The 25,047-nt window shown below is 38.4% G+C and overlaps 1 protein-coding gene across 2 annotated transcripts; it reads right to left on the bottom strand.

Moving 5' to 3' along the window:
• Positions 1 to 418: 418 nt before the first annotated feature.
• Positions 419 to 24,573, bottom strand: ATP6V1C1 (ATPase H+ transporting V1 subunit C1). 2 transcript variants are annotated; one of them, XM_051610677.1, is made up of 13 exons: positions 24,493 to 24,573; positions 18,261 to 18,443; positions 15,615 to 15,682; positions 14,396 to 14,481; positions 13,327 to 13,421; positions 8,267 to 8,358; positions 7,140 to 7,238; positions 5,731 to 5,799; positions 4,284 to 4,376; positions 4,106 to 4,199; positions 3,518 to 3,615; positions 2,203 to 2,329; positions 419 to 1,018 (listed from the first exon to the last, which is right to left on the bottom strand). In XM_051610677.1, exons 2-13 carry the CDS (start codon positions 18,390 to 18,392, stop codon positions 923 to 925), a joined length of 1,149 nt encoding a protein of 382 aa, XP_051466637.1. In that variant the 5' UTR covers positions 18,393 to 18,443; positions 24,493 to 24,573; the 3' UTR covers positions 419 to 922. The 2 variants fall into 2 exon arrangements, with proteins under 2 accessions (XP_051466637.1, XP_051466638.1); XM_051610678.1 differs by lacking the exon at positions 24,493 to 24,573 and adding an exon at positions 23,870 to 23,962.
• Positions 24,574 to 25,047: the final 474 nt, after the last annotated feature.

The following is a 25,047-nucleotide window of genomic DNA, read 5'->3' as shown; positions in this document are numbered from 1 at the left end:
TGGTAGAAAGGATGCTGCCAAAAAAAGCCAAAAAAACCCCACTAAACCCCCAAGCATCTAACAGTACAGTATCCAAAGCGAAAAAAAAGAACTATAACAAAATCCCAGATCAGCCTAGCTTGTTAGCATCCCAATCTACTCCCATCTTCCCAATAATAATCTTGTATCTTTTCTTTAGAATCATGAAGATATAAACATGAAAAACATTCATACATTGGTTTGGTGGCCAAACAACATACTTGAGCATTTCTGCACAAAGCAAAAGAAATAGCTGCAGCTCTTAAAAGAATCTGTGCCAATGTCTGTTGCATTGCTGTTCCACTGCATGCAGGATGCAGCACTGGTTTTAAGATTTAACACATTGCTTCCGTTTAAAAACAGGTATCTGCAGTTAGATGTGGTACAAGAAAATGACACATTTGCACAGGTATGTTTATTTTTTCCTGTGTTTACAGTGCTTTGTAATTTTAAACCATTCAGAAAGCACAATTTTATACCAATTTTACATACTTTACATCACAGTTCAACAACATGAACACAGTTGTATCTATTAAATCAAATTAAGAAAATGGCCATAAACATTTACACTATTCTTCTGTAAACAAGGGTTTTTTTAATAAACATGGTAAATGGAATTAACACAGACCACCATATGAAAGAGGAATGAGCTTTTCCTTAAATAAATCACTCTGTTTATAAATACTTCAATTCTCTCTCAATACACATTTACATACATGATTGATTAAAAGCAGATCACCTACACTGTTCTTGGAAAAGAAAATGTCTAGAGATGGACCACTGTGTGTTAAGTTCACCTAACATAAGAAGCAAGCATACGATTAGTAGAGTGTTGAAAGTATTACTGGACTTCACTTCTGTTTGTTTACATCAACACTGAGAAGATTGTCACGTTAGGGAACTTTTACTTGAATTCCAGCAAATTACAGTCAATCTTGTAGTACACATATGGGTAGTACTCCTGCTGACTGAGGTTTAAGCCTGGAATATCCATAGTTGCCTGCAAATAAAGTTTTGAAATAAGTTATACTCTTACAATTCAGACTCCTATTCAGGAGTAGATGAAACATTCATGAGTTCCAGAAGCAAACAGGCCAGGCAAGACTTCAGGCCTTACATGTTGATGTTCAAGTGACTGTTTAAGCACAAAGTCAGAACTTTGACAAATTAATAACAGTATTTTCCTAAATTAAATACAAGTGCTTTTTAAAAAGTCTAAATGATTTTTTATCAATAATTCATATCTATTACTATAGTTAAAACCCTGCCACTAAACGGAAGGAGAAGTACTGCAATTATGTTTCACTGCTTCTAAACACAGACACAGTTTTAGAATATTATAGGTGCTGAATGATCTGGGAAGTTACATGAAGTTCAGCTTCCTAAGTTTCACTTAATTGCCTCACATCCTGTTTCCTCAAAAAAGACTGGAAATACTTTGGAAAAACATTACATTAAATAGAGTATTAAGACAGATTTTTTTCAAACTTTTTATATTCAGCTAAACTCCTGGCCTGGTCTATCTTTAGTCAACTTTTAACTATGAAAAGCACTGCTTTTCAATACAAATTATAATAAGCCTTCCAGCAAACCAGTTTTTAACATGAAAATGAGACCTCTACAGATGGAAAGGATGACTCCATCTTGACATCAATTCAGCCTCCTTCAGAAAAAAAGGACAATTATGTTAACTGAAAAACCAAGACAGCAATGTAACAACAGAAGAAAAAAAAAAATAGTTCTTTCAGTATTAAAGCCACTGTTACTGTAGCCTGTGGAGAGTCTGTGTGTTCCTTCTGGGTTCAAAAAGAGTAAGAAATGTGTTCAAGTTCCTTAAGCCTTGTTTCAGTTTACTACAATTGAATTCCATGAAGATATATGTGTGTATATACTCTGTAAGGTATCGTTCCTTCAGCTGTAGGAAAGAATGCAGTATGACCAAGGTACATGTGACTTTTATACCAAACAGCTCCTGAAATGCCTTGGCTGCAAATAAATACCGTGTGCTTTGCAAAACTATAAAATAGAAGTAGCATTTTTATAAAGGGACATAACTTTCTGTACTGTGAGAGAGTGTTGGAGAATACGAAGATGTGCAGCTTTTTAATAAAGCCAACAGACTTGTTTTATTGCTTCAATAGGCTGTGCCTGATATTGAAGGGGAGTAGCAGTTAGAATACTTACATCAATGATAGCTGCTGCACTGCTGTCAAGGTGTTTGTACAAGTCATACAGAACCTCCCTCAGTTTCTTCATTGTTTTCTTATTAGGCTGAAGCAGCATTGCCTGGAAGTTAACTGGCAAACCATACCTGAGGAAGTCAAGCAGAAAAACTATTTAAAAAATGCTGAAGTAAGCCTTCTTTTATATTTCAAAGCCGAGTTTTATTTTGAGAAAGAATCCTATTGCTGAAAAAGAAATTCTGCTAATTTTCATTTCTGCAAGACCACTCTGTTTCTCCAATTCATAAGGCATCAATAAAGTAGAACTTTTTTCTTCAAGTTTAAGAATAACAAAACAGAAGTCTAAATGCTTTAAAAATAATTTTAAATCCTTCAGTACTTAGCACAATTCTCAAAGTTAAGTGAAGTTTCAGATTAAATTTTTAACGTTTCAATGAGTTTACTTGCAAGACTTTGCTTATACCACTAGGTGGAGAACCTAGTCTCCACCCAATCCTCCTTTCTAGATATGTGGGAATATTTATCAATATTCAAATTGAGTTTGGCCTTCTTCCCTACTCAAGTTTGGCTGCAAAATAACGCCATAGCCAGCAGACTAGAATGTAAATTAATGGGATTTTTTTTCCCTTTCTCCTCTTGCTGTTGCCTTTATGATAACTTATCAAAAGCACTAAAAAAAACTTTCCACTTTCTGACAGACAAAAGGCAGAAGTCCTTTCAACTCTAAAAAAACTCAGGTCCTTTCTTCACAGAAAAACTACAGCTGTTCTTATGTCAACTTACTAGCTAAAATTCTGGATAGGTATGAAGAAAAAAATCAGATAAATTTTAGTAAGAATGCTGAACAGTTTAATATTGAAAAGTTTAAACTTCACATTCTTAGAAAGGCATGTTTTAAAAAAAACAACAACATACATTTCAAGATTTGAAGCTGTATTTCTCAAAGCCTGAATATTTTTTATCCTGAACTATTCACGTTTCCCACTGAACTAGAAGAGACATAGTAAGTTCTTTTTACAAGCAGCTCACAAAGTTGAGAATCAGCAGAAATGCCTTGCTGCAACTTACAGAGTACCTGTAATTCCATAAATGCTGGTGGGAAGACTGTCCAAGGGACAAGATACACAGCTATCTATCTCAAATACTCCACAACTGGCAACAAGAGCTATTGCCATCAGCCACACTTACTGTGCAACTTCTTGTTTTCTCCTTCCCAGAAGAGTGGCATTCACACACCTCAGTCTGGTAAACCTGAACTAGATGTCAATTCTTACAAAGTCCAGGAAGAAAAGGACTATTCAGGTCTGGCACATTACCTTAAAACTGATTCAACAAAAACTCGTAGTGCTTTCACATGAATCCATGCAATGAAAGCTTCACTGAAATTAACTTTCAGCCACCGAACCAGAGGCCCCTGTGACAAGGAAGAGGAAAAAAAAATATATTATTCAAACTTCAGAAAAAGATTCAGACCATTAAGCAAGTTTGAACAGATACTCAGTATCTGTACCATGACAATAAAGACAACAAGGGTGTTTTGATCCAAAGTAAAAAGAAATATAATGAGACTTCTGTTGTCTCTTCAGTACATCATATCAGCTGTCGTGGGCTAAATATATGAAGGACCACTTTAGTAGTACCTGATTAGTTTGTTCAAATACTTGTTCATTGTTAAACTTATTACTAGCTGCAATATCAGCACTTGGCTCAATGCAGTGAGGAGCATTTGTGCTACAGTGAAGTCAGTTATCCCTCAGCAGATGAGCTGGGTGGCACATTGACTACATCATCATCATCATCCTTGCAATGATTTCTCGGAATCACAAGTTCATGAAATTGTTATGTAGCAACCACGAGTCTTAGATGTCTCATGTTTCTATAATAACTAGTTTATACACTCTTACAAACTGTTTCTTCTTGTCAGTTGACAGTCTATTCATTTCTTCTTTATCTGCTTTCATCTCTTCTTCATTATACTGGAAGTCACGGACCAAAAATCTGCATTTGGAAGTGAATAAAATTGAAAGTGGTTATCTAGAGATCCTTCAAAGTATGAGAGAACATACACAAAATAAGCCTTACTTGTATTCTCTGGCTTTATGCTTGAAGTCATCCACTGCCTTCCTGAACAAGGTGACGTTACAAAGGTAACTATCTTGATCCTCAAAGAGTACACTACAAAGAAAAAAAATGTCAGAATTAAGAAGGTTCAAGTCACCACAGATCTGATATACAGTGGCTTTAGTAGCACTTCAGTACTTTATTGCTGCTAGACAAGAACATAAATGCAGATGATCACATGGGATTAGTTCCCAAATTAAACACCTTATACAGAAAGTAACTGGAAATTTAACAACTGCTCTTATTGCTCCCTTTGTAAAGGATTACAGGCTCCATTTCACAGAGACTTCACCACTTAGAAACACTTCATATGTATCTGGATCTTTGTTCAAGTTACAGTTATTTTATAGAAAAAGGAATTAAAGTTCATTTAATACCAAAAAGCTTGGACTACAGAATTCTTAGAAATGCATGTTTTAAAGAGGGAAATCAATTTAAAATAGAAAATAATATAAATTAAAAAGACATAGCTTAGTTGTAAAGTGTTTCTTAGGCTGTGCAGATGACCCCTGGATTTACTGTTTTATAATTCAAGACAATACTGCTTATTTTGAGATTTCACCTTAGGAAAAAAGCTTGAAGAGATTTAGACTTTAGTGTCATCCAGTCTTCAAACATCATCCAACAATTTAACAAGTCACTTCTTCTTAAGCTATCCCTAGATCATGGTTTCCCAGTAATTAAATAAGAATCATCAGCAGATCTCTCAGTGGTCTTTAAGTGGAACCACTTTGAATGCGAAGTTAGCCAGAGCAAGTTCAGATTTTATAACTGGCCTAGAGCTGGTAATATCAGATCTCTCTGATGAAAACCTCAGCCTGTCAGTTAAAATTAACAACAAAGCAATGCTTTGTGCTGCATGTTGACTTTCTTTTCAATGTGGTTACAAGACTGCTGAAGTTGCTTAACAGTATGATCAAACCCTGGCCTCAGTCTTGCCCATCACAGACAACAAGCACCAGCTTGGTACCAAGGACCTTTGGTAGCCCAAAAGAGACAAGCTGCTTTTCTTTGCACACAAGAAAACTTTCTACACTTGTGGTTCTTCATTCTCCAGCAGCTCTTAAAGACCATATGTAACTTGTTTTGAGTCCTCTGAATGCAGGCATAAATATCACAGGCTTACAGGCTAAATCCCATCAGGCACTAGCTCAAAGCTGAATGTGCCTGACCTGAGCTAGATCAACTTTTCAATTTTTTTACTCTTCCTACATAAGTCAGCTTGGTTACCTCATTAACCCTAGAGCTAGAAATCCTTTGAACTTTTCCTCAACTACAACATAATCAAGCTTGATCAAATAAAAAATTAAAAATAGACATTTTCACCAGTTTTTGACCAACCTTTATAATTTAAAGTCTTATAAAATATAGCACATGCAAATATGAGATTTAGCATTTAACAACTTACTTGCTGGAACGTGGTACGACCATCTCTGCTAGTGTTTCATACTGCTTAACCCAGTCATTATAATTTGACCTAGAAAATACACAGGTTATGGTTAGACTTTTAGTATTGTAGTACGAAATCTTCAGATTAATGGATCAATTTTTCCCAAAATAATATTAAAAATATTTAATCATTACATCTTTCAACCCAGGTGCAAGTTGTCAGAAATACACAAGATATCAAGGACAGCCCTCCTCAAGCTGTTTTTTAAGATTATTGCTAAATAAACTATAACGATAGCAAAAGTAACATTTTATCTTCAGTCTTTGCGTAAGTTTACAAGGGTAAGATTTTTTTAAATCAAAGAACTATGAAATTAGTCATCATTAAGTACAAATCTCAAATGGACTTAACTGTCAAAGTTTATCAGAACCTCCTTATGTAACTCTGGTCTTCTGAGTTACTGAGACCATAGGAGTACTTTTTCCACATTAACAAATGGGTTCCCCAGAGTCCTGCACTCTTAGGACCACTGAGAATGCTGGAAGCCCTGCCTTTCTGTAGCTGGTTATAAAGAGGTTCCACACTTCTGACACCAAAAACAAAATAAAAGAATAATAAGAGTTGAGATACACGAACCACTGGTTTACTGCTAAAGCCACTGCCAAACTGTTCTGCATTCACCCGACTTTTACATGTGACAGAAACTACTGCTTCATGTGATGGTCTACTGGCCATATTTTCAAGTTAGCAGCTCTCCTTTGGTCCCAGCTCCAGAAAAGCAGTCCAGTGTAATTTTCTCATTTTACAAGAGTCTTAAGGACATCTGTGTCACCACTTTCCTTGGCCAGGAAAAAAAAGGTGTGGTTTTTGTTGTTTAAACATTTCAGACAGGAACAATCTGTTCCCAGCAAACCTTTGACAAAACGTAAGCAGTGTTCCATTAGTAGAGACTTAGATAAGTAAAAAACCCCCAACATTTTGGCAGAAAAAGTGCAGAGCAAAGAAGTGAAGAGTTCACTCTGCTCACTACATACTGAAAAGCAGCACAGTCCTAACCAGTATATTTCAATCATTAAGCCTTCAATATAAAACAAGTAATGTTTTTACTCAGTACTTACTGTTTTCGTAAGGGTACCTTCTGTCTAGCCATGGTTAGTATTAGTTAAGAGGTGTAAGTCTAATCTCCAGTTTCTTAAAGAAATGCGCAAGCATTCAGCATTCCTTATGTTGAGTACTTGTAAACAATGGAACACAGGTACACAAGCTTATTTGCCTCTACTAAGCATCCAAGAGTTTGTGTTTGTTCATGCAGAAAACCCCCAGACAAATTCAAATGTCCCTTCTTACAGTATTATAGGGTTGTGGGATCTGATATTTGTTTTAAATTTCTTATTTTATTTTGCTCTTGGGTCAAACAGTAAACTTACTTTGGTACAATCACTAATAACGTGACCAAATATTCTGAATCGAGTACAAAGTCCTCTTTCTTCACAATATCAGCAAGACTCCTGGTTAACAAGCTTCCCCTGCAGAGAAACAAAAATAGTCAGAATAAATACATGTTTAAGAATCAAATTTGTTTGGACAACAGTTTCTAGTGCTTGATAGTAGAATGTTTTTGAAAAATGTATTTTACTTAAGCATTCACTATTAGCAGAGCAAACAAAACGTCCTTAAATGCATTTTATATCTTCCTGTCTAAAGTCACTGAACGTTTTTATCAGTAGCTCCACTGCTGTGCGTCATTTCCATACTCCAAATACCTCACACACTTAAAATGCCAAGTTCTCTTTTAAAAAGTGATTTAGAAACAGGAACCATTGAAGTTGGTAATTCTGATGTCCAGCATACGGAGCCTCAGATTTACAACTAACGCAACAAAAAAACCAGCATATTGCCTCATATTCACAAAAGCCTAAGAACATAAATTTGTCAGCTTAGCCTCATCAAATCACCAGGGCTTAAGATGGAACTTAAGGCTCACTCAAAATCCTATCCCTCGTATGATCCATGGTTCTGACTTTTGCCATTAACTGTAATGGTAGGTTTGGGTCAAATTAATCACCCAGATTTGCACAGAACTACTGCACCTCAACTGTATTTCAGATAATCATCACACGTACATGACAAGACAACACACAGTGTTGAGTTTATCATTTTCATGTATGTAACAGCTGTCTCTCTGCTGGTTAATTGTGAGGAAAGAAACCCAGTAATATGGTATGCTCAAAGCATACATGGCAGTGAAGGGACAGAGTTCCTTGTTTAGACAGACACCCACATAGCAGTGTTACACACAACTTCAAAAGCAAACTTCTCTGAAAAGCTCCAGCAATTGATACTACTCGTACATACATCTCGGATTTGTGCTTTTCAATCACAAGTGAGATATTACCAGCAAGTCAGCTGGTAATATATGTCCTTTTATGACAGCTGCTATTCAAGATACACACCTCAAAAATACATTAAGCTTAGAGCCTATGCCCCTTCACATGTTACTAACTTTTCATGATTAGGTAACTTTCCTGTGCTACATTAGAAAAAAGTGACTTACGCATTCTTTCTTTCCAAATTCTGAAGGTTCCCTTTCAGGTTATTGTATGCTGAGGCTCTGGCTTTCAGATCATTGTCAATCTGGTTTACTCCCTTAAAGATACAAAGAAAAGGAACAGTGTCTAAAGCACTATAATTGTTTTAAAATTATTTCATAATTTCAAAGCTTAGAACTGCCAACAAGAACTTACTGACAAATACACAAGATAAAATACTTATTTCCCTAGTGCTTCATAAACTTCACTCAAAACCGAGAGAACTCTAATATAGAATTTGTTTGAAGAAAAAACAACCAATAATAGAAGTTACACATCCTCTTCCAGTAACAACAGGACATGCCGCTGCACCCAGCTGCTCCTTACTCCATCACCTTAAGGCTACCACACATTGTCTCAGCTGACAGGAGAGATCATTTGAAGTTTACCTTCCTACTTTGATACAAGTACACCTGTGAACAGTGGGCAGCACTTCCTCCAGCTGTGACCTCACTTCTCATTACACTTTTCCCTCATTAGAGTTTCAGTGACAAGAATGGTGGTAGTTTTATGAGTAGCAAATCAATAAGTAACCCAAAGCATTATTGATTTGAATCATCTATAACAAAAGAGGAGACACTGTTGCCCTGTATCTGCCTAATGCAATTTACACCTTTCCTTGAGTTAACAGCCTTGGTCACTCAAAGACAGAATAACAACTAAGCACGACATCTGTCCAATTCCAAATGGCTGTTACTGTTTGCAGTTCTAAATATGATCATAAATCTTCTATGCCTTTTTTCCCCAAACAGAGCTATTTCCCATTTTGTATATTTGAAAAGGAAAACACAATAAATTGTATCACCATCTCCCTTCATAAAGCCATCTTTTACTTGCTGATTTACATTGGCAGTGGCTTTCAACTATGAATAAAAATCTGTTTTATAGATACCTCCTTCATTTAATAAAAAAACTGAGATATTGTGAAGTGTCTCAAGTTGCACAAGGCCAATTCCAGGGTAGATGGATAAACAGCATTTTGGATTTGAATGCAATTTATTTCAGACAATAAATACATACATTGTCTGATCAAGCAAAGGCAGCATTCTATATTTAATGTCCCTGGCAGTCTTCATCTTTCAAACCTTCATACTAAAGTTGCAACTGTTTTACTGTTTTGACTCGGACTCTCACATTTAGCTTGCCACTGCTGCTCAAATAAGTCATCTTTCTCAAATCCATCACCCAGGATTAATTGGAATGATAACAAAAAATTACTCATTTCCAGCTAGATAACTTGGCAGCAAGTGGAAGAACATAAAATAAATTAAGCAATTAGTACGTCTTAAACATCCAGTCATATGCCTATACAAGGAAATATTTAAAATCAATATACTTAGTAACAGCTGGAAAACTGAAAGAACGTGACATCCTCATGCTGCCTGCTCTCTCCTCCACTGCCTCCTCAGTGTGAGATGTAGGTACAAATATATAAACATTCCCAGCAACAAGAATGTGCACATAGTCAAGGGACCCTCCGTTTATCTGGGCTTACACTGTTGACAAAATATTGTTTGCATACAACACTTCAGCCTGGGAATCCAGATTTTACTTTATTTCCACAAAATAGATCTCTCTTAAAAGGAAATTCACTTATTTATATAGTGGCCTTGTTTATGGTAACACATAAGTACACTTGTCTGTAGCAGAAAGAAGTATTAAAAGCCTGAACATTCTGGCAGTTTCATTTGGAAACATGTTAAGGGCGTGCACCTTTTCAAATGCATCAATGCTTCAGACAAAATGCTCTGAAAAAAAGAGTTTACTTTTTAAACAGATGAATATTTAAGGTTTAATTCTTAATTGCTGTAACCTTCAGCAAAGCATGTGGAATACTTCAGCAGACAGCACAAAGCACACATCTTCATGAAAACATTTTTCTCCTAAAAGAGATGGCACCAACATTTTTTTTTTTTTTTTTTTTTTTTACAGCTGGAAGACAGGGTTAGGGGGAAAATTAATCAGAAGTTACTAAGCTAGAACTTTTGCGCATTTGGACATTTTCCCAGACCGATAACCTTCCCCTCCACTTTTTCCAAGGATCAAAAATTCCAACAACAGTTAATGACAAAAAAGCAAAAACCACTGATACCAAGCACCGCCTTTCTGAACCAGTTCCATCTATCATTCCCTAATTGTCAAGACTCAAATTAATCTCATTTGTAAAGTCAGCAGCTGTTTAAAAGATGACTGCTTAGACAAAAGTTTGTTACTGCTGCACTGTTTGGAGTCTGCTGTAAATCAGAATCAGCTTTGCTTCCTATTAAAGTGTAAGGGAATGTAGAACCACCAACTTCAATGCCACAGCAGAGCTCTCAAAAATATTTTTATAAAGCTGCCACATTAAGTGACAGTACAAGCTTCCTTTTGGTAGCAGAATTGGTGGATAACTCAGAAATGTCAGTGAAAAATGAGGCAGACTCATGATATCACTAACAAAAGTAACAATCTAACATAGTGGACATATTTCTACACACAGCAAAATCCAGATATTTAAAACACTCACATAGTTATCGGCAATACATAAGTGTCTTCTTGTAACTATACAACTAAGCTGTCATATTTCAGTAGATATGTGGGTTGCTGAAAATGCTAGGTTAGGGCACTGTGGCTATTGAGGTTGTCTCCATGCAGAACAGTGTTACGACCGTTATTTCAAAAACAATTACTAGGTTGATAGCTCTAACAGATACCATCTTCAAAGTCTTCAGAATTGACACTGGGGTTCGCAATACTTTTCAAAGTTTAAGGCTGAAAAAACTTGAGGGATAGTTTCAATAGTTTCCTTTTACTTTAAATGTTCCCAACACTGCTATAATTCTGCCTCAACTGCAAAACTCCCCACTGCAGTTGTCATTATTTACTCTGGCAGACATCAGAATCTGCTGCCATAGTGAGTGAGGGAGATATAAAACCATACAGAAAGAGTAGCATCACTTGAAAAGCTTGTTGAATCATGTTACTTTAACATCAACATGTCAAAAGGTCTCACAGATTTTAATTGATGTAGCTCTATCAATTTTCCTATATTTCAATGTTAATCATATGCCAAATTGAAGATTTTAACTATATAAGGGACAAAACTGTCCTGTGGCATTATCTCCTAGGTGTCTCTGCTACAACAATGCAAGGCATTTCAGTCATCTTCCTTCTTTTTTCCATATTATGGAGATACATCTGTGGCCCACAATCAAAAACCTTTTTAAATTATTTGAAATTAGATTCAGTATACAGGTGTCCTTGAAGTGTCCTTATAGAAGATAAGTACACATGCAGTAAACATGCAGAGAATGTAAACCCTCAACAGGATGATACATGCTGAAATCCACCAGATCTGCTTCTCTGCATTTAGTATCCAGCTTAATAACTCAATGAGTTCCTAAATTAGGTGGAGAAGAATGTAAGCCAGTTATTTAATTTGAAGTTCAGGTTCTGGAATACAACTTTGCTGCAAGCATATGATTCATTTAGCAAACTCCAGGACACAGGATAACATGCACTGAATCCTTGCTAGTACTTCAATAAAGGGCACATCCCTTCATGTTCTTTGTTGCTTTTTCAACAAACTTAATTGCTATAAAAACAGTTCTGTACTATGGGAACAGGTAAGTTCCAAAAATGAAACAAAACGCAGCTGAAGACTTTTTTTTCCTTCCTTTTTTAATTAAGTAACTTTCACTCCTATTCTAAGGCCAAATGAAAGAAAAGGAACTTTTTCAAGAATGGTTTCCTTGATAAGAGCATAGAAACTGCTTCACCCTGCCTACTTACGTTCTCTCTATCCCTTTTTCCCTAGCAAGTTCTTCTCCTCCCAGCTTAAACTTCATGCCTATACCTGTCAAGTAGTTGCTCTAAACAGCTGAATGCTTCTTTCTGATACCTTCTGAAGAAGCAAAAGCTTATGTACCTAAGTATGATCAGATATTAAGATTATTATTTTATATCTGTGGGATATTTTCATGAGCAAATTTTAAGAGTCAGTCAGTCTTCCTCCAACAAAACTCCACACTGCAGATGTTTTCCAGGAATAGTTACTGAATGGAATTTGTGGACTAAATTAAAGTAGATTCAAGCTATCTCCAAAGACATTATCAAAATAAAAAGGTTATTTGCATTCTCAGTCAGCTGTGTGCCATATATTACAATTTCATAATCAGCAAAAAGTTTAAACTAATAGATTCAAGAAAGAAACATGAAGAGAACCTGCAGTTATTGCAAGGCACGAATATACCAGCACTGACCCTTCTCTTCACCCTCGCTATGGTTCCTACATGTCCATCACTAAAGACTATCTCTGTATGTACCTGGAGCACCTGCTTTTTTCTAGGTTATTCTTTTTTCTAGGTATTCTATTGACAAAGATAATTTCAAGAGCCAGTTTGCAGATCACAGAAGAGGAAAAAAACAAACACATGAAAAAGCTGGGAAGATACTAAAGCAAGGGTAGCTTACAGAGAACTCTTTCACTGTTTGAACACAGTAAGTCACTGCTAAGGACCTTACCAGTGCTCACAGCAAGTACTAACCAAATGAAGTCCCCAAAGCATGAAAAACTTTCCCAAGGTAAGGACAGGGTGAAAACCCATTACAACAATCAAGTGAGCTTTCCTTACACCTAACATTGAAGGCTTTTTTTCCCCCTCACAACTAAACGCCACAGCTTTCAGAAGGTAAGTTCACTGCCAGGTTCACTGCTAACAGCCCACAAAGCCTGAGAACATCAGATAAAAAAAAATTAAGCATAAATGACATAATTTGTTAGCTATGTATTTGTAAACTCAGTGATCTTAGGAAACTAAAGTCAGCAAAGACAACATGACGGCATCCAGGCAGTACTCTTCAAATCCTTTCTCCATCCTAACATACTTCTTTGGTTACTAAAACAGATACTGCTACCAGACTCACTACTGTTGTTATTGAAGTTACTTGAAGCTAACAAAAACAGACAAATAGCTTTGAGTACCAACTTTTGCACATAAATATCTCAAGTTCAAGTAGAGAAGTTTTATAAAACAAATTACCTTACCTTTCCAATAATTTCTGAAATATTCTTCAAGGATTGCTTGATTGGGTATTTGGCCATATCCCACTGAAACCTTGTTATATAGGTGACCAAGTCAACTAAAATTTTAAAGAACTTTGTTAAGACAGACACTAAAAAGAATTATATATTATATTCCATATAGGATTGCTGTAACAGAAGAGTACTGTAACCAAGTGTTTGTGGACCTTATTGCTTAAGGAATTTGAAAATAAGCAATCAAATTGTAAGTTATTCATGACCTCTGCCTTCAGATAGTGGCTTCTCCATCTCTGTAGACCCTAAATGCTATTTACTAAGTCAGGGATGGCTGGGGAAGTACGGACAAGACCCACTATCTTTTGCTTTGTGTGAGAAACAGGTGGGAAGAAGAGAGACTTATGATACAAAAAAGGGAAAGATTATGGTTCCTTCCAACCTTAACCACCTTACGATTTTATGTGGCTCAGCTGAAGCAACAGTTTTGTAAAACTATGAGACAAACTACTCCAAGTCCCTATTCCAGAGTAACTATGTTAATTAGGACCATTGCACTTCGTCTCCCCCTCAAAAGAGCCTCTTTTGCATCAATACAATCTATGTTAAATTTTATGAAATGGCTTTCAAAACAAAATATTGACTTAGAGACTACTGTAACTCCTTACTATCATGAAACGGGCAAATATTTCAATGAGACAACTAGTTTTATAAATGCATTTGGGAAAAACTGAGTATAGCTCTTATAAAATCACACCTATTCAGATGACAGACTCATAGAAAGAATGTTTACAGTGATCAGTCACAGTAATTTTTGCTTCACCAAAGACCAGTGATGACAAAACACAGCCCTAAAGGATCAAAAGGCTTCTGTAAATGAGTATTTAACATGTAGATTAATTTACTGCCATTCTGGATCCTCTAACTTATTTCAGGCCAAGTGACTCATCAAAAAAAGTACTTCCATGTCTAAACTAGGATACCCGAGGGTCATACAGAGAAGAAGCATCCAATATGTTTCAGGATTATTGCCTTCCCTATCACTTTTAGGATGCACATATTGTGGTTAACACTTTACCTCCATTGGCCAGAAGATTCTCCTGAACTTTATCTTTACTGTCTTCTAGAACATCAGCCATATACTGGGCCACTTTCTTTACAACACTGAAAAATTAAAGATAAAGATATGGAAAACAAAACAACCATATTGAGAAATAGCATTCATGAAACTCATCAGAAATTTCCTGGGAAAAGAATGAAGAGACTGGATCAAAAATCAAGAGGTGATTGCTTTGCATAAGCTTTCCAAGAGCACAAACTGGCCTCAGTATCTGAAGGCGACCAACTTCTCAGATACATGCCAAAACTTGATTTAAATCCTTCTGTAGTGTTGCTACTCATCTGTTCTCAACAAGGTGATGCTATTTCCCTTGCCTCCAGATAACAGGAGTTGACTTCAGGAGTAATTCCACTATACTCTAACCTTCTTTTGAAGTCTGTGAAACTTTCAAAATCCTAACACCTTTCTAAAAATAAATGGTGAGGTAGAAATAATCAATAATCCAAATTAAACACAAGGCAACTGTGACAATGAAACAACAGAGATAACTGAAGGGCTATGGAAAGCCCTAAACCCTCATGAAATCTATCACACACCTGACTTCCTCACTAGAAAGGCTATGTTTAGTATTACTCACATGTGCCATGCCCAATAATTCCCTTTTCTATTTAAAAACAACTATTTAAAACTTCTCTCTTTTAAACAGAAAATGGCTCCACATGTTCTGGTGACGTGAAGTTTTGTTACATTTGTTCAAAATCACTTCCAAAGGACCATTAACTTCTTCAAAATTAACAGCTTTTGCATTTTAATACTAATGCTGTTTCACCATCTCTGTGGATTAGCAAACTACATAGTCATACCTCCTCAAAGTCTACAAATAGTAGTCTAACTTGCTAAAAGAACAGTTTATACTCCATTTCATCACCACTTCCTGCAGCTCTCAGGCTCAATTCTTAACAGTTCTCAGGATCCAACAGCACACACCGATACTGTAGGGAGAACTATCCTTCATTGATGCAAAACGTCCCACTTTCCCACAAGAAGCACAGAATTATTTATTTTTTCAAGTGCAGATACTAGGAAAAGGAGCAGCTTAGCTTGCTGACTACCTGCACAGGACCACTATGAAACAAACAAAAAAATAAGCTGGAAATAACCTGTGTATTATTAGGACCCAGCAAATCATCACATCATTATTCCAGTATTTTGCATGCTAGTAAAAACAAACTGCTACCTCTCCACAAATGCATCCAGTTTGGCCAGCTCATCTGACAATCCGACCAAAACATCCAGTGTGCCAACCTAGAAAGAAAGATCAAAATGTATTAGCAATTGTATAAACACAGAAAAAAAACAACTAAAAAGCTCAATATCCTGAACAGGTTTCTTTGCAGAGCTACATAAAATACTGTACTCTAAGCTTTCAGACTTGTTGCTGTAACAAAGTCACACTGTGTTTCATTTGCTGAAGATACCCTACAGCACCACTGTATTAGATCTAACTTGCTCTAGTTTGGCGCACAGTTTTCACCCTGCTTTCCACCTACCCAGAAGATGTTTTTTAAAAAGTTTACATTATGAATTGGCTACATTTCCCACAAGTCACTTGCATCTGCATTTGATGTACTACTTTAGATTAAATCTGAAATTTCTGTAATCAGGTATCTCTGTGCTGGAGGCATATCAGGACATTGAAAACCTTCAATATACAACAGTATCACAGCTCTCAGACCAACATGAGCCTGGACTTTTTGCATCTGAAGTAATGGAATATCTAGCTTGTCTGCAAGTTTTGTTGTATTTTTTTTCTTCCCTTCTAATTTCATGTAATAATCTAAAATAATATGTGCTCTATGGAGCCAGGGATAACACTTAACCATGTTGGACTCTGCATAATTCAAACATGAGAATTACAGCAGAGTAAAATATTCTGCTTAGATTTTCCATAAACAAGTCTTAAATGGGTCTATGACATTGAAGCATGAAAACAGTACAGCTATGCTGAAGCTAAACAGCCAAAAGGTGATTATTTTTAAATAGGTCATATAATAGTGTTTCTTCGGATCTCTGCAAGTCCTTACATATTTGTTCATTCTGTTCAATGAAAGTAGGAGATACCTCCAAAAAGATTACTCTTCTCATCTCTAGTATTTTAGCTACAAGTTTATATTTCTTGATAAAATACTATTATGTATAAGTGAATCTTATCTAGTCAAGATGTTATTAATGTTATTTTTAGTCTAGCATCTTTGTTCTATATATTTGACCACTCAACCTTGCATGATTCCTGTTCTCTTTAGCCTTGATGCAGAAAGGAGCACAATTCCTTCTGTAGCAACACAACCAAATCGCTTTCACACCCCTCCTCTTTCTGAGCTACATGAAGAATAAGGAAGCCAATGATTTGACAAGTCAGTCTTTAATAATGCTGCTCTTCAATAGAGACTAAATCACTTTTCACCGACTAAAGGATCTCAGTTCTTAAACAGTTTTACCAGGCCCACAGAAGCCAGACTATTTCCTATTATATAATTTTTTTTTCAGCTTCTGTCCCTCTTAGGGTGTAGAAACAAAGCCAATCGTTTATAAGCCTAGGGGGCCACGGAATTGTTCAGTGTTAACTTTTCTAAATGTTGTAGGCACCCTACAGTTTGAAAGCCATCCTGACTCATGTTCAAGGATCTCCTGAGAGAAGACAGACATTTGTTGTAGTCCCTGTTCTTACCTCCACTAGTACACCACTTGAAATAACTCAAGACAGTCAAAATGTGAATGTAAGTTATGGGAGTTGGAAGATCCTCTTAAAGGACACACTGAAGCACTTTGTGCGCTGGGCCCATTCCTCAGTAGAGAAAGAAACAGAGCATCAAGCCACCTGAACTTGATCCATTCTGTAGACAGAGGCTGATGGTATTTTTTCCTCTTCATACTGATCTGCTTTGATGAACCTTCACTCAGTTAAACTGAGCTTGAAGTTCTCCTTGTCCAAGAAAAATTTAGGTGTCAGGATAGACCTTTTCCTAATGAATATGCTGGCTCATAATTTTTACATACCCTTATAGCTGTATTTAACCAAGAGAAACTGCTTTCAGATTTTGTTTCTTTGCTTCTCACTAATTCAAACAGTAAGTTCAGACAGTTTTTTTGCCATTTTCTATAACACACACCAGCAGGTCACACTGAAATGCTCAGAGACAACTACTCTAACAGAAGAACGTTACTTCTGCACAAAGAAAACGCAGGAGCTGTTTGATTAACTCCTGTATTTTAAATCAAGCCTTTTCACTGCATCTCAGGCAGAAAAGGATAAGCAGACAATTCAGAAGTGAAAAACAAAACAACCTCCCTCCCAAAAAAAAAAATCACCAATAAAACAAAAACCCAACACAAACCAAACAAAAAAACTCCACAAAACCCAACAGCAGAAAAAAAAAAAAAACACAAATAAAAAAACCAAATCAAAACAAGCAAACAAAAAACAAACCAAATAAAAAACAAACAAAAGCCCCAGCAAACAAAAACCAAAGGAAACTGTATCATCTGAATACTCGTGTCACAAGTGTCCATTTTTCTTTTAATTTTCCTCTCCAGCTAACTGCTTGCAGTATGAGGTCAAGACTGGAAAAACTGCTGTATTACCTGAAAAAACACAGCTTGCTGAATCTTTAAACTATACAGAGTGAAGAATTTTTAACTTAGAATTTCAGAAGAAGATAATTGTTGTCTAAATTATTTTTCAGATCCACACATTATGATCAAAAGAAGTCAGCTGCTCTCTCTAAAAATCCACAAGTATTTCCCATCTACAGCTCTAGTCTGAAGAAACAAAGATGATGCAAACCAAACATAGTACTTAGGACATGACACGGGTCTTACAAACCTTCAAGTCCGGAATATTGAACTTGGAATTAGTAGAAAGATTGTTATGTTTTGTAGTTGCTGCATGTAGTTTCTCCCATGTCTGTTGACAGGTTTTTTCCCCAGGAGCAGAAATCAGCCAAAACTCAGTCATTTTTGTCTCTTTATCTTGACGCTTTGTGCGTCGGAAGATCGAGGCAAGATGCTAGTAGAAGGTAAAAGGGGAGACCAGGGAGGGAGGAGAAAGAATATCTGACATTAGTTTAGGATTCAATGCTTCGCCCGAAGACAAGTATCTCGTTCCATGTTACTGAAGTGCAGCTCTAGCCTCTGGAAGAGATTTTTACCAGGAGTATCACATGGCACCAAATTATTTTTTTCCTATCTTCCAAATCACATTTTCACAGTTGGAAAGTCTTTTTAAACTGCCCATCCTGCTAGTTGAAGTGAGCTGAATTTGCAACATTAGCATCTTTCAACTGCAATGCAAAAAAAGATTATGAGCAAACCATCTAACTGAAAATAAATCCAATAAAACAGAACTCAAATCATATTTTCACAGCTGCATATTTTTCCCCAACATCTGTACAACAGTCAACTTTTTTATGAACCCATAAGAGAAAAAACAAACAAATTGCAACTCTGTCATTATAGCTTTTCCCATTACATTTCAGATTAGGATGGTGTTTTAAAGTGACTAAATGTCTAAAGACTATTAAAATCTGATAAACTTCAGTTCATCATTTCAAGCAAAGAAGGTTCTCCTGGCAGCTAAAAATTTCAACAAGAACACCAACACTTTTTAGTCCTGGTATCTTTCTTGTCACCACAGACCTTCAATAACATCAAACATACTGACTGAGAATTGGTACTAAATACAAATTATGTTGTGCCACTTTGCAAATTAACTCCAGCACTTAAGAGAACATACACTCTTCTGTCACTAAGAAACAGAATAAGCTGGTTGAGAGTTACCGGATTTTTTTAGTAAGGGAGTGAAGAACAAAATCAAAGCATACCTTGACAGAATCTAAATGTCAAAATTTGATATTTACAACGTCTTCTGCAGCAGCTTTGGAAGAGCAGAGACTAACCTACATTTCATAATGAGCACAGACTACAGCACTCAATTTTTCTGAGACAGAATCAAATATTGTAAGAATTAATAAACAATAGCAAAATTTGTCCAGAACAGCACATTGAGGTTCCTCATCTGTGACTCTAGGGTCAACAAGTTACTGTGGGTATTGAAGTTAGAGATAAGCTATAAAAAAGCCTCTTAGCTGATTCTTTTGTTCAGCTACTCAGGAAGACAAAAGCTGAAGGAATTATACCAACTGTTAAATTAATATGATGAAGTACATCTTGTCACTAGGATAACAGCCACCCTCCTTCAGTTAAGGGGCCTTGTTTATACCAAGAGATGGTGACATCCAGTTATTGAAGCTCTTGATACAGCACACTCCCTGATGTCTGACATTCCGTTACCAGGAAGTAGCGCAGCAGTGCTATTAAATACAGATGATGCCAAAGTGGCTGCAGATACTTGAGAAATCAGAATATTCCCAAGAGTAGACACTTGTTCCACGCTCACACAAGTTTGGCTGGCTGACCCAGCCCAGTTCTGGGCATTCTCCTGTGCTGGGGCTTACACCTGCACTTCTGGTTCTACTGAACAGCAAAAAGTCAAGGACCCAGAAGTTACCTGTGCTCTCCTAACTGGCAGTACTCTCCTCCCCTATCACATTGCCAAAGCAGATTGAAGGAGAAGAGATAAGAAGTTTTGTGTTCCTGAGAATACTGTGGGTGAGAAAAGGGGTTCTGTCTCTGAGTAGGGTCAATGAAAAGACTGGGCCTACTTCCTCTACCATGTTGTGGCCTTGACTGTCGGGGAAAGGTCCTGAGAGCAGAATCAGAGGGGGGTGAAATCCATACCAATGACCCTCACAATCAAAAACACGTACTGTAACAAACCTTACTCATACACCATACTGATGATTTTGGTATCAGAAGGTATCATGAAAAATTAAAAGAACACCAGTCATCACCAATATAACACAGTAAGCAATGGGGCTTCTTTGTTCAGGGAAGGACTAACCAGATTATTTCACTTAACAGCTCTCCATGGGAGGTCGGCTAATTATCAACAATTTGAAATGAGACAAAATTTCCTCTTGTTCAGACTACTCTGATGCATTATCTTTCTTAACATATGTCAAACTACGTGAATCCACTGCACATGATGTTTTCCTACAGTTCACTGAACCCTGGCCCTGTAAAAGACATGGCCAAGTTTACTGTAAACTTCACCCAGGCAGGGAGACACCACTATAACTGACACACATACTCAAAGTGTTTAAGCTTTAAATTGTTTTTTGTTTGCATTTTACTACACTAGGACTAGAAGAGGCTTTGGAATGAATGTTGGATAAATAAGAGGAACTATTTCAGGCAGGAGCAGCACACAAGTAGCCAAGCAAAAGACAGAAGAGTCACAGCATAGAAATCCAGGCTCCTATTCAGTAAAACAGATTGAGCATTGTATTCTCATGTTTTCCACTAACACGTAAACAACGCTTAAAGAATATATATAAAGTTTCCAGAGATTATACCATCTAAGGAAAGAACTACATGTTTACAATGACACAGTCTCATTCCCTACATTATGAATTTGGAAAATCAGCTCACCATTTTAAGTCTAAGTATCTTTTTCCAGGGGAAAAAAGAATAATAGACCCATTGCAAAGAATAATTGCTTTCAATGAGCAAAGTTTTCCAATCTTTCTAACTTAGTTTTCAAAAACCGACTGTTGAGACTTCATATTATGACTGCAAGGCTACCATAAGCAAGCCTGAAGTTACAAATACCTGACAGACTTGCAGCAAACCTTTTACATGGTTAAAAACCAATGAACTAGAGCACTTCACGATTCCTTAATATCACAGGCAAAAACAGATTGTTCAACTGGATAACCGAGGTCTTTCTCTACTGCTCAAAGTGCAGAGAAACAGGTTGTAGCTCCCAGGACTCATTACCCTAGAGGATTTCTCTTCCCCTCCTCCCTCATCATTGTTGTCTGTGTGGTTGGTTTTCCTGAAGCTCTGTTCCATCTAAAATGGGAAGTAAGATGATTCCTCATTTCAATTCAATTGAGGTATTTTTAAATACATACAAGGAAATAAATCTTGGTAGAAGAGTTTTAAATGTTTGTTTGTATGTCCACTTTATGTGAGGGGGGATGGAGTCTGAAATCAGAACTGTGGGGAATACGAAAACGAGAAGTAGAGAAAGGAGAAGTGCTACAGAACGGTAAGAAAAACAGAAACCAATGTTAGTCAGCCAAAAAATACACGCTGACTCACTGTAAAATTAAAGCCATAAAATTTAAAGAGAAGGACCATGGAATAAAGCAGGAAATAACAGGTGTTCAAATCTTGTGAGTAGATTGACAAATATTTTTTAGTAACCTAGTATTTTATTCCTTTTGATCTGCAAATAATGGTATATAGTCTGCCTTGAGATTCACTGCTGTGATGAATCTGTTCTTTCTCTAGGTCAACAGGTACTTGTGAATTGGCAAGCTTTGGCGTCTCAGCTGCCTGCAAAACTACCACCAGTCTCCTTTTTGTCTTAATATTAGAATATCAGTTAAACTGATACTATCATTTATTAGCTGCACTCTGCCTTGAAAAGACCAAATTATACTTTTGGCAGTATTTTAGAACTACTCTATTGCATGTAAGTGATCACCCAAAAATTCTAGTTTAATGCAGACTGGGACTTCACTGTACTAAGCACTGTCTGTATAAGGATACAGCCCTAACTTAAACATCTGCAGTCTGAAGTATTGTACTTGAAACTTAAGTTACAGAAGTAGAAACAAACAGGTTACAGTAAGAATGCAGGCAGAAGCAAGTCTCATTTTGCTTCTAGTCATCTCATAGCTCAAGACAACCCAAAAAGCACAGTGTAATTTTTTAAGTACTTGGCTACCAACCCAACAACTAAACTTCTCTCATTTCTCTACTTTGCTTATGACTGCAACTGAAAACATGAATCAAAGGTGAGTATCTAAAGCCAAAGCAGGAAGGATAACCCCAACAAAAAGCTGCCTATCAGCCATCATCTTGCCTTCCTCACTCCCCAAGACCATTAGCTGCATCATCCTGGTCAAATTTTCTCAGACTTCCCTGCTTTTAGGTTTCTGGACAACAAAAAAAAGGGAGTAACAAAAAAAGGTACAACATATAAAACCTTGAATAAGCAACAAGAAGGGACAAGTGAACTATCATTTACACTGTGCATGTACCTCTATGACCAGCACTTTTTTTGTAATGTACTCTTGATAATTTCACCTAATCACTGCTAACTGGTTTTAGCTATTTCATTTGTTTCCGGTGTACACTCATTAGAAGAAATACCCGTAAATGGATACCAGCATACATAAATGGAATTATCTATAAGATATAAATCTATCCATTGAAAAACATTCAATACTATAGCACAAGTGTAGTTTATCAAACTAACATTTTCAAGGTGGTGTTTTTTCCCCAAAACATTACCCATTTGGTACCCTACCACACTCTACTGAGTAGAAACTACGGTCCTAGTTCTGAATATGGGTAAAACATGCTAAGACGTTGAACTGTTTCTGAGATGCCACTGTAAGTACTTTCTGGACAACTTCAGCAAAAAGTGTTTGCTACAACTGAAGAAAAAAATTAAGTTGGGAAAATGAGAAACAACGTTTATACCAGACTCTCTCTAGAGCCCATGCTGCAGCAGGTTTTGGAATTCCAACTTTGTATACAGCACTATAGCTACCTTGATAATTACAATCCCACAGGTCATGACGCTACTGGTTTAGAACTGAGCGACTGAACCATCCATAACTCAAAATTGAAATAAATTAACCTTGCAAAACCAGCAATGACCCATCTTTATCTTGTTCAGTATTCACAAAATAATGCAAGTTCTCATTCATTAGGGCTTAATTCTAGAAATTCATTAGAACACACTTGTTTTAAATTCAACAACTGGGCAGCATCCCACTGAGTTTTCCCTGCCAGCTTCTCATAAGCACAGTCAGGACATAACTTTAAAGTAGGAATCTTCCATGTGCTGTTACAAACAGATGTAAGCAAAAAACAGATTGCAAAGTTGTTCAAGCACAGCTCATCTTGAAATATTTAATCCCTTAAAGCTTTCTTTGAAGCTAACTTCATTCTGAACCCTAACTACTCTTAATGCCCAAAGTCTGATGTATTGTTTAAAACATATTTTGCATCACTACCCATAATTATATTGCTCAATTTCCATGTTATCGGGAGAGTGGGCAGTTAGAGGAACATTGATTTCCAAAGAAAAATCTTGCATGCAGTAGACTACAATCTAAGCAATACAGCTATTAAACAGTTATTTCAATGCTGTACCTGGAAACACATATTGCAACACCAGAGCAGAATCTTAGCTAAGACACTTTATGTTGCCTTTTCAAAAACAACAAGGCTAGAGGGAGGGAACAAAACTTTCCTATTTGGCTCAAGAGGAAAGACCAATTTACTAATATGACTCGCAAGTCTCCAAAAACCCAGCAGTAAACAGCCGGGATGTTACTTCTTCCAACTCACACTCAGAAGTCACTTATGACGTCCACTGCCTCCACACCCGATAAACAGAAGCGTCCACTGTGAGGAAGCCAGAGCTACTCCCGGGGACACTTCACACCGGGAGCTCACACGCCCTGTCCAGGGGCTGCCCGGGGCTGCCACACGGGACGGGGGGGCCTGGGTTTTCTCTCCTCAGAGCCGCTGATCGGGATCACAGGGATTAGACGGCAGTTCCCAACACCCGGACAAGCGGCAGGTGCCCCGGCAGCCACCGGCGCAGGCTGCGGGGTCTGCGCTTTCCCTTGGCCCTCCGCAAGGCAAAAACCCCACAGGGGCTACCTCGCTCCGGCGCGGAGGCTCGACAGAGCGGCGCCAGGACAGCCCCGCCGCCCGGCAGCCTCCGCCGCGGCGCCCAGGCCGGCCAGAGCCGCAGAGAGACGCGGCCGCGGCGGGCGGGCCCCTGCGGTACCGCCGGGCCCGGACGGCGCTGCTCTTCACGCCAGGCCCCGCGCGGCCCGCCGTCCGGGGACGCCGAAACGCCGCGCTGGGCGCTCGGGGCGGGACGCGGCCGGTGGGGCCCGGTGGGGCCCGGCCGGACCCCCCTCCCGCCGGACCCTCCTCCCGCCGCCCCCAACGGCCTTTACCGGTCACTGCTCCATCCCCCGCCGCGCGCCCGCCGCGGTCACGTGAGGCGGCGGGTCAGCTGACGCCGCCGCAGAGCTGGTCACGAGGCGGCGGGCGGGGCTGCGCGTGGCGCGCGGGGGTGCGCGTTGTGCGCGTTGTGCGGGGCGGGTTGTGCGGGGCGGCGCGTTGTGCGGGGCTGCGCGTTGTGCGCGTTGTGCGGGGCTGCGCGTTGTGCGCGTTGTGCGGGGCGCGTTGTGCGGCGCGGCGCGTTGTGCGGAGCTGCGGGTTGTGCGCGTTGTGCGGGTTGTGCGGGGCTGCGCGTTGTGCGCGTTGTGCGGAGCTGCGGGTTGTGCGCGTTGTGCGGGGCTGCGCGTTGTGCGGAGCTGCGGGTTGTGCGCGTTGTGCGGGGCTGCGCGTTGTGCGCGTTGTGCGGGGCTGCGCGTTGTGCGGAGCTGCGGGTTGTGCGGGTTGTGCGGGGCTGCGCGTTGTGCGCGTTGTGCGGAGCTGCGGGTTGTGCGCGTTGTGCGGGGCTGCGGGTTGTGCGGGGCTGTGCGTTGCGCGGGGCTGCGCGTTGT

The sequence above is a fragment of the Apus apus genome, chromosome 2, assembly GCF_020740795.1.
Source record: "Apus apus isolate bApuApu2 chromosome 2, bApuApu2.pri.cur, whole genome shotgun sequence".
Classification (NCBI taxonomy): domain Eukaryota; kingdom Metazoa; phylum Chordata; class Aves; order Apodiformes; family Apodidae; genus Apus; species Apus apus.
The sequence above is the reverse complement of the archived record's forward strand: the minus strand, read 5'-3'. Positions and strand labels throughout refer to the sequence as shown.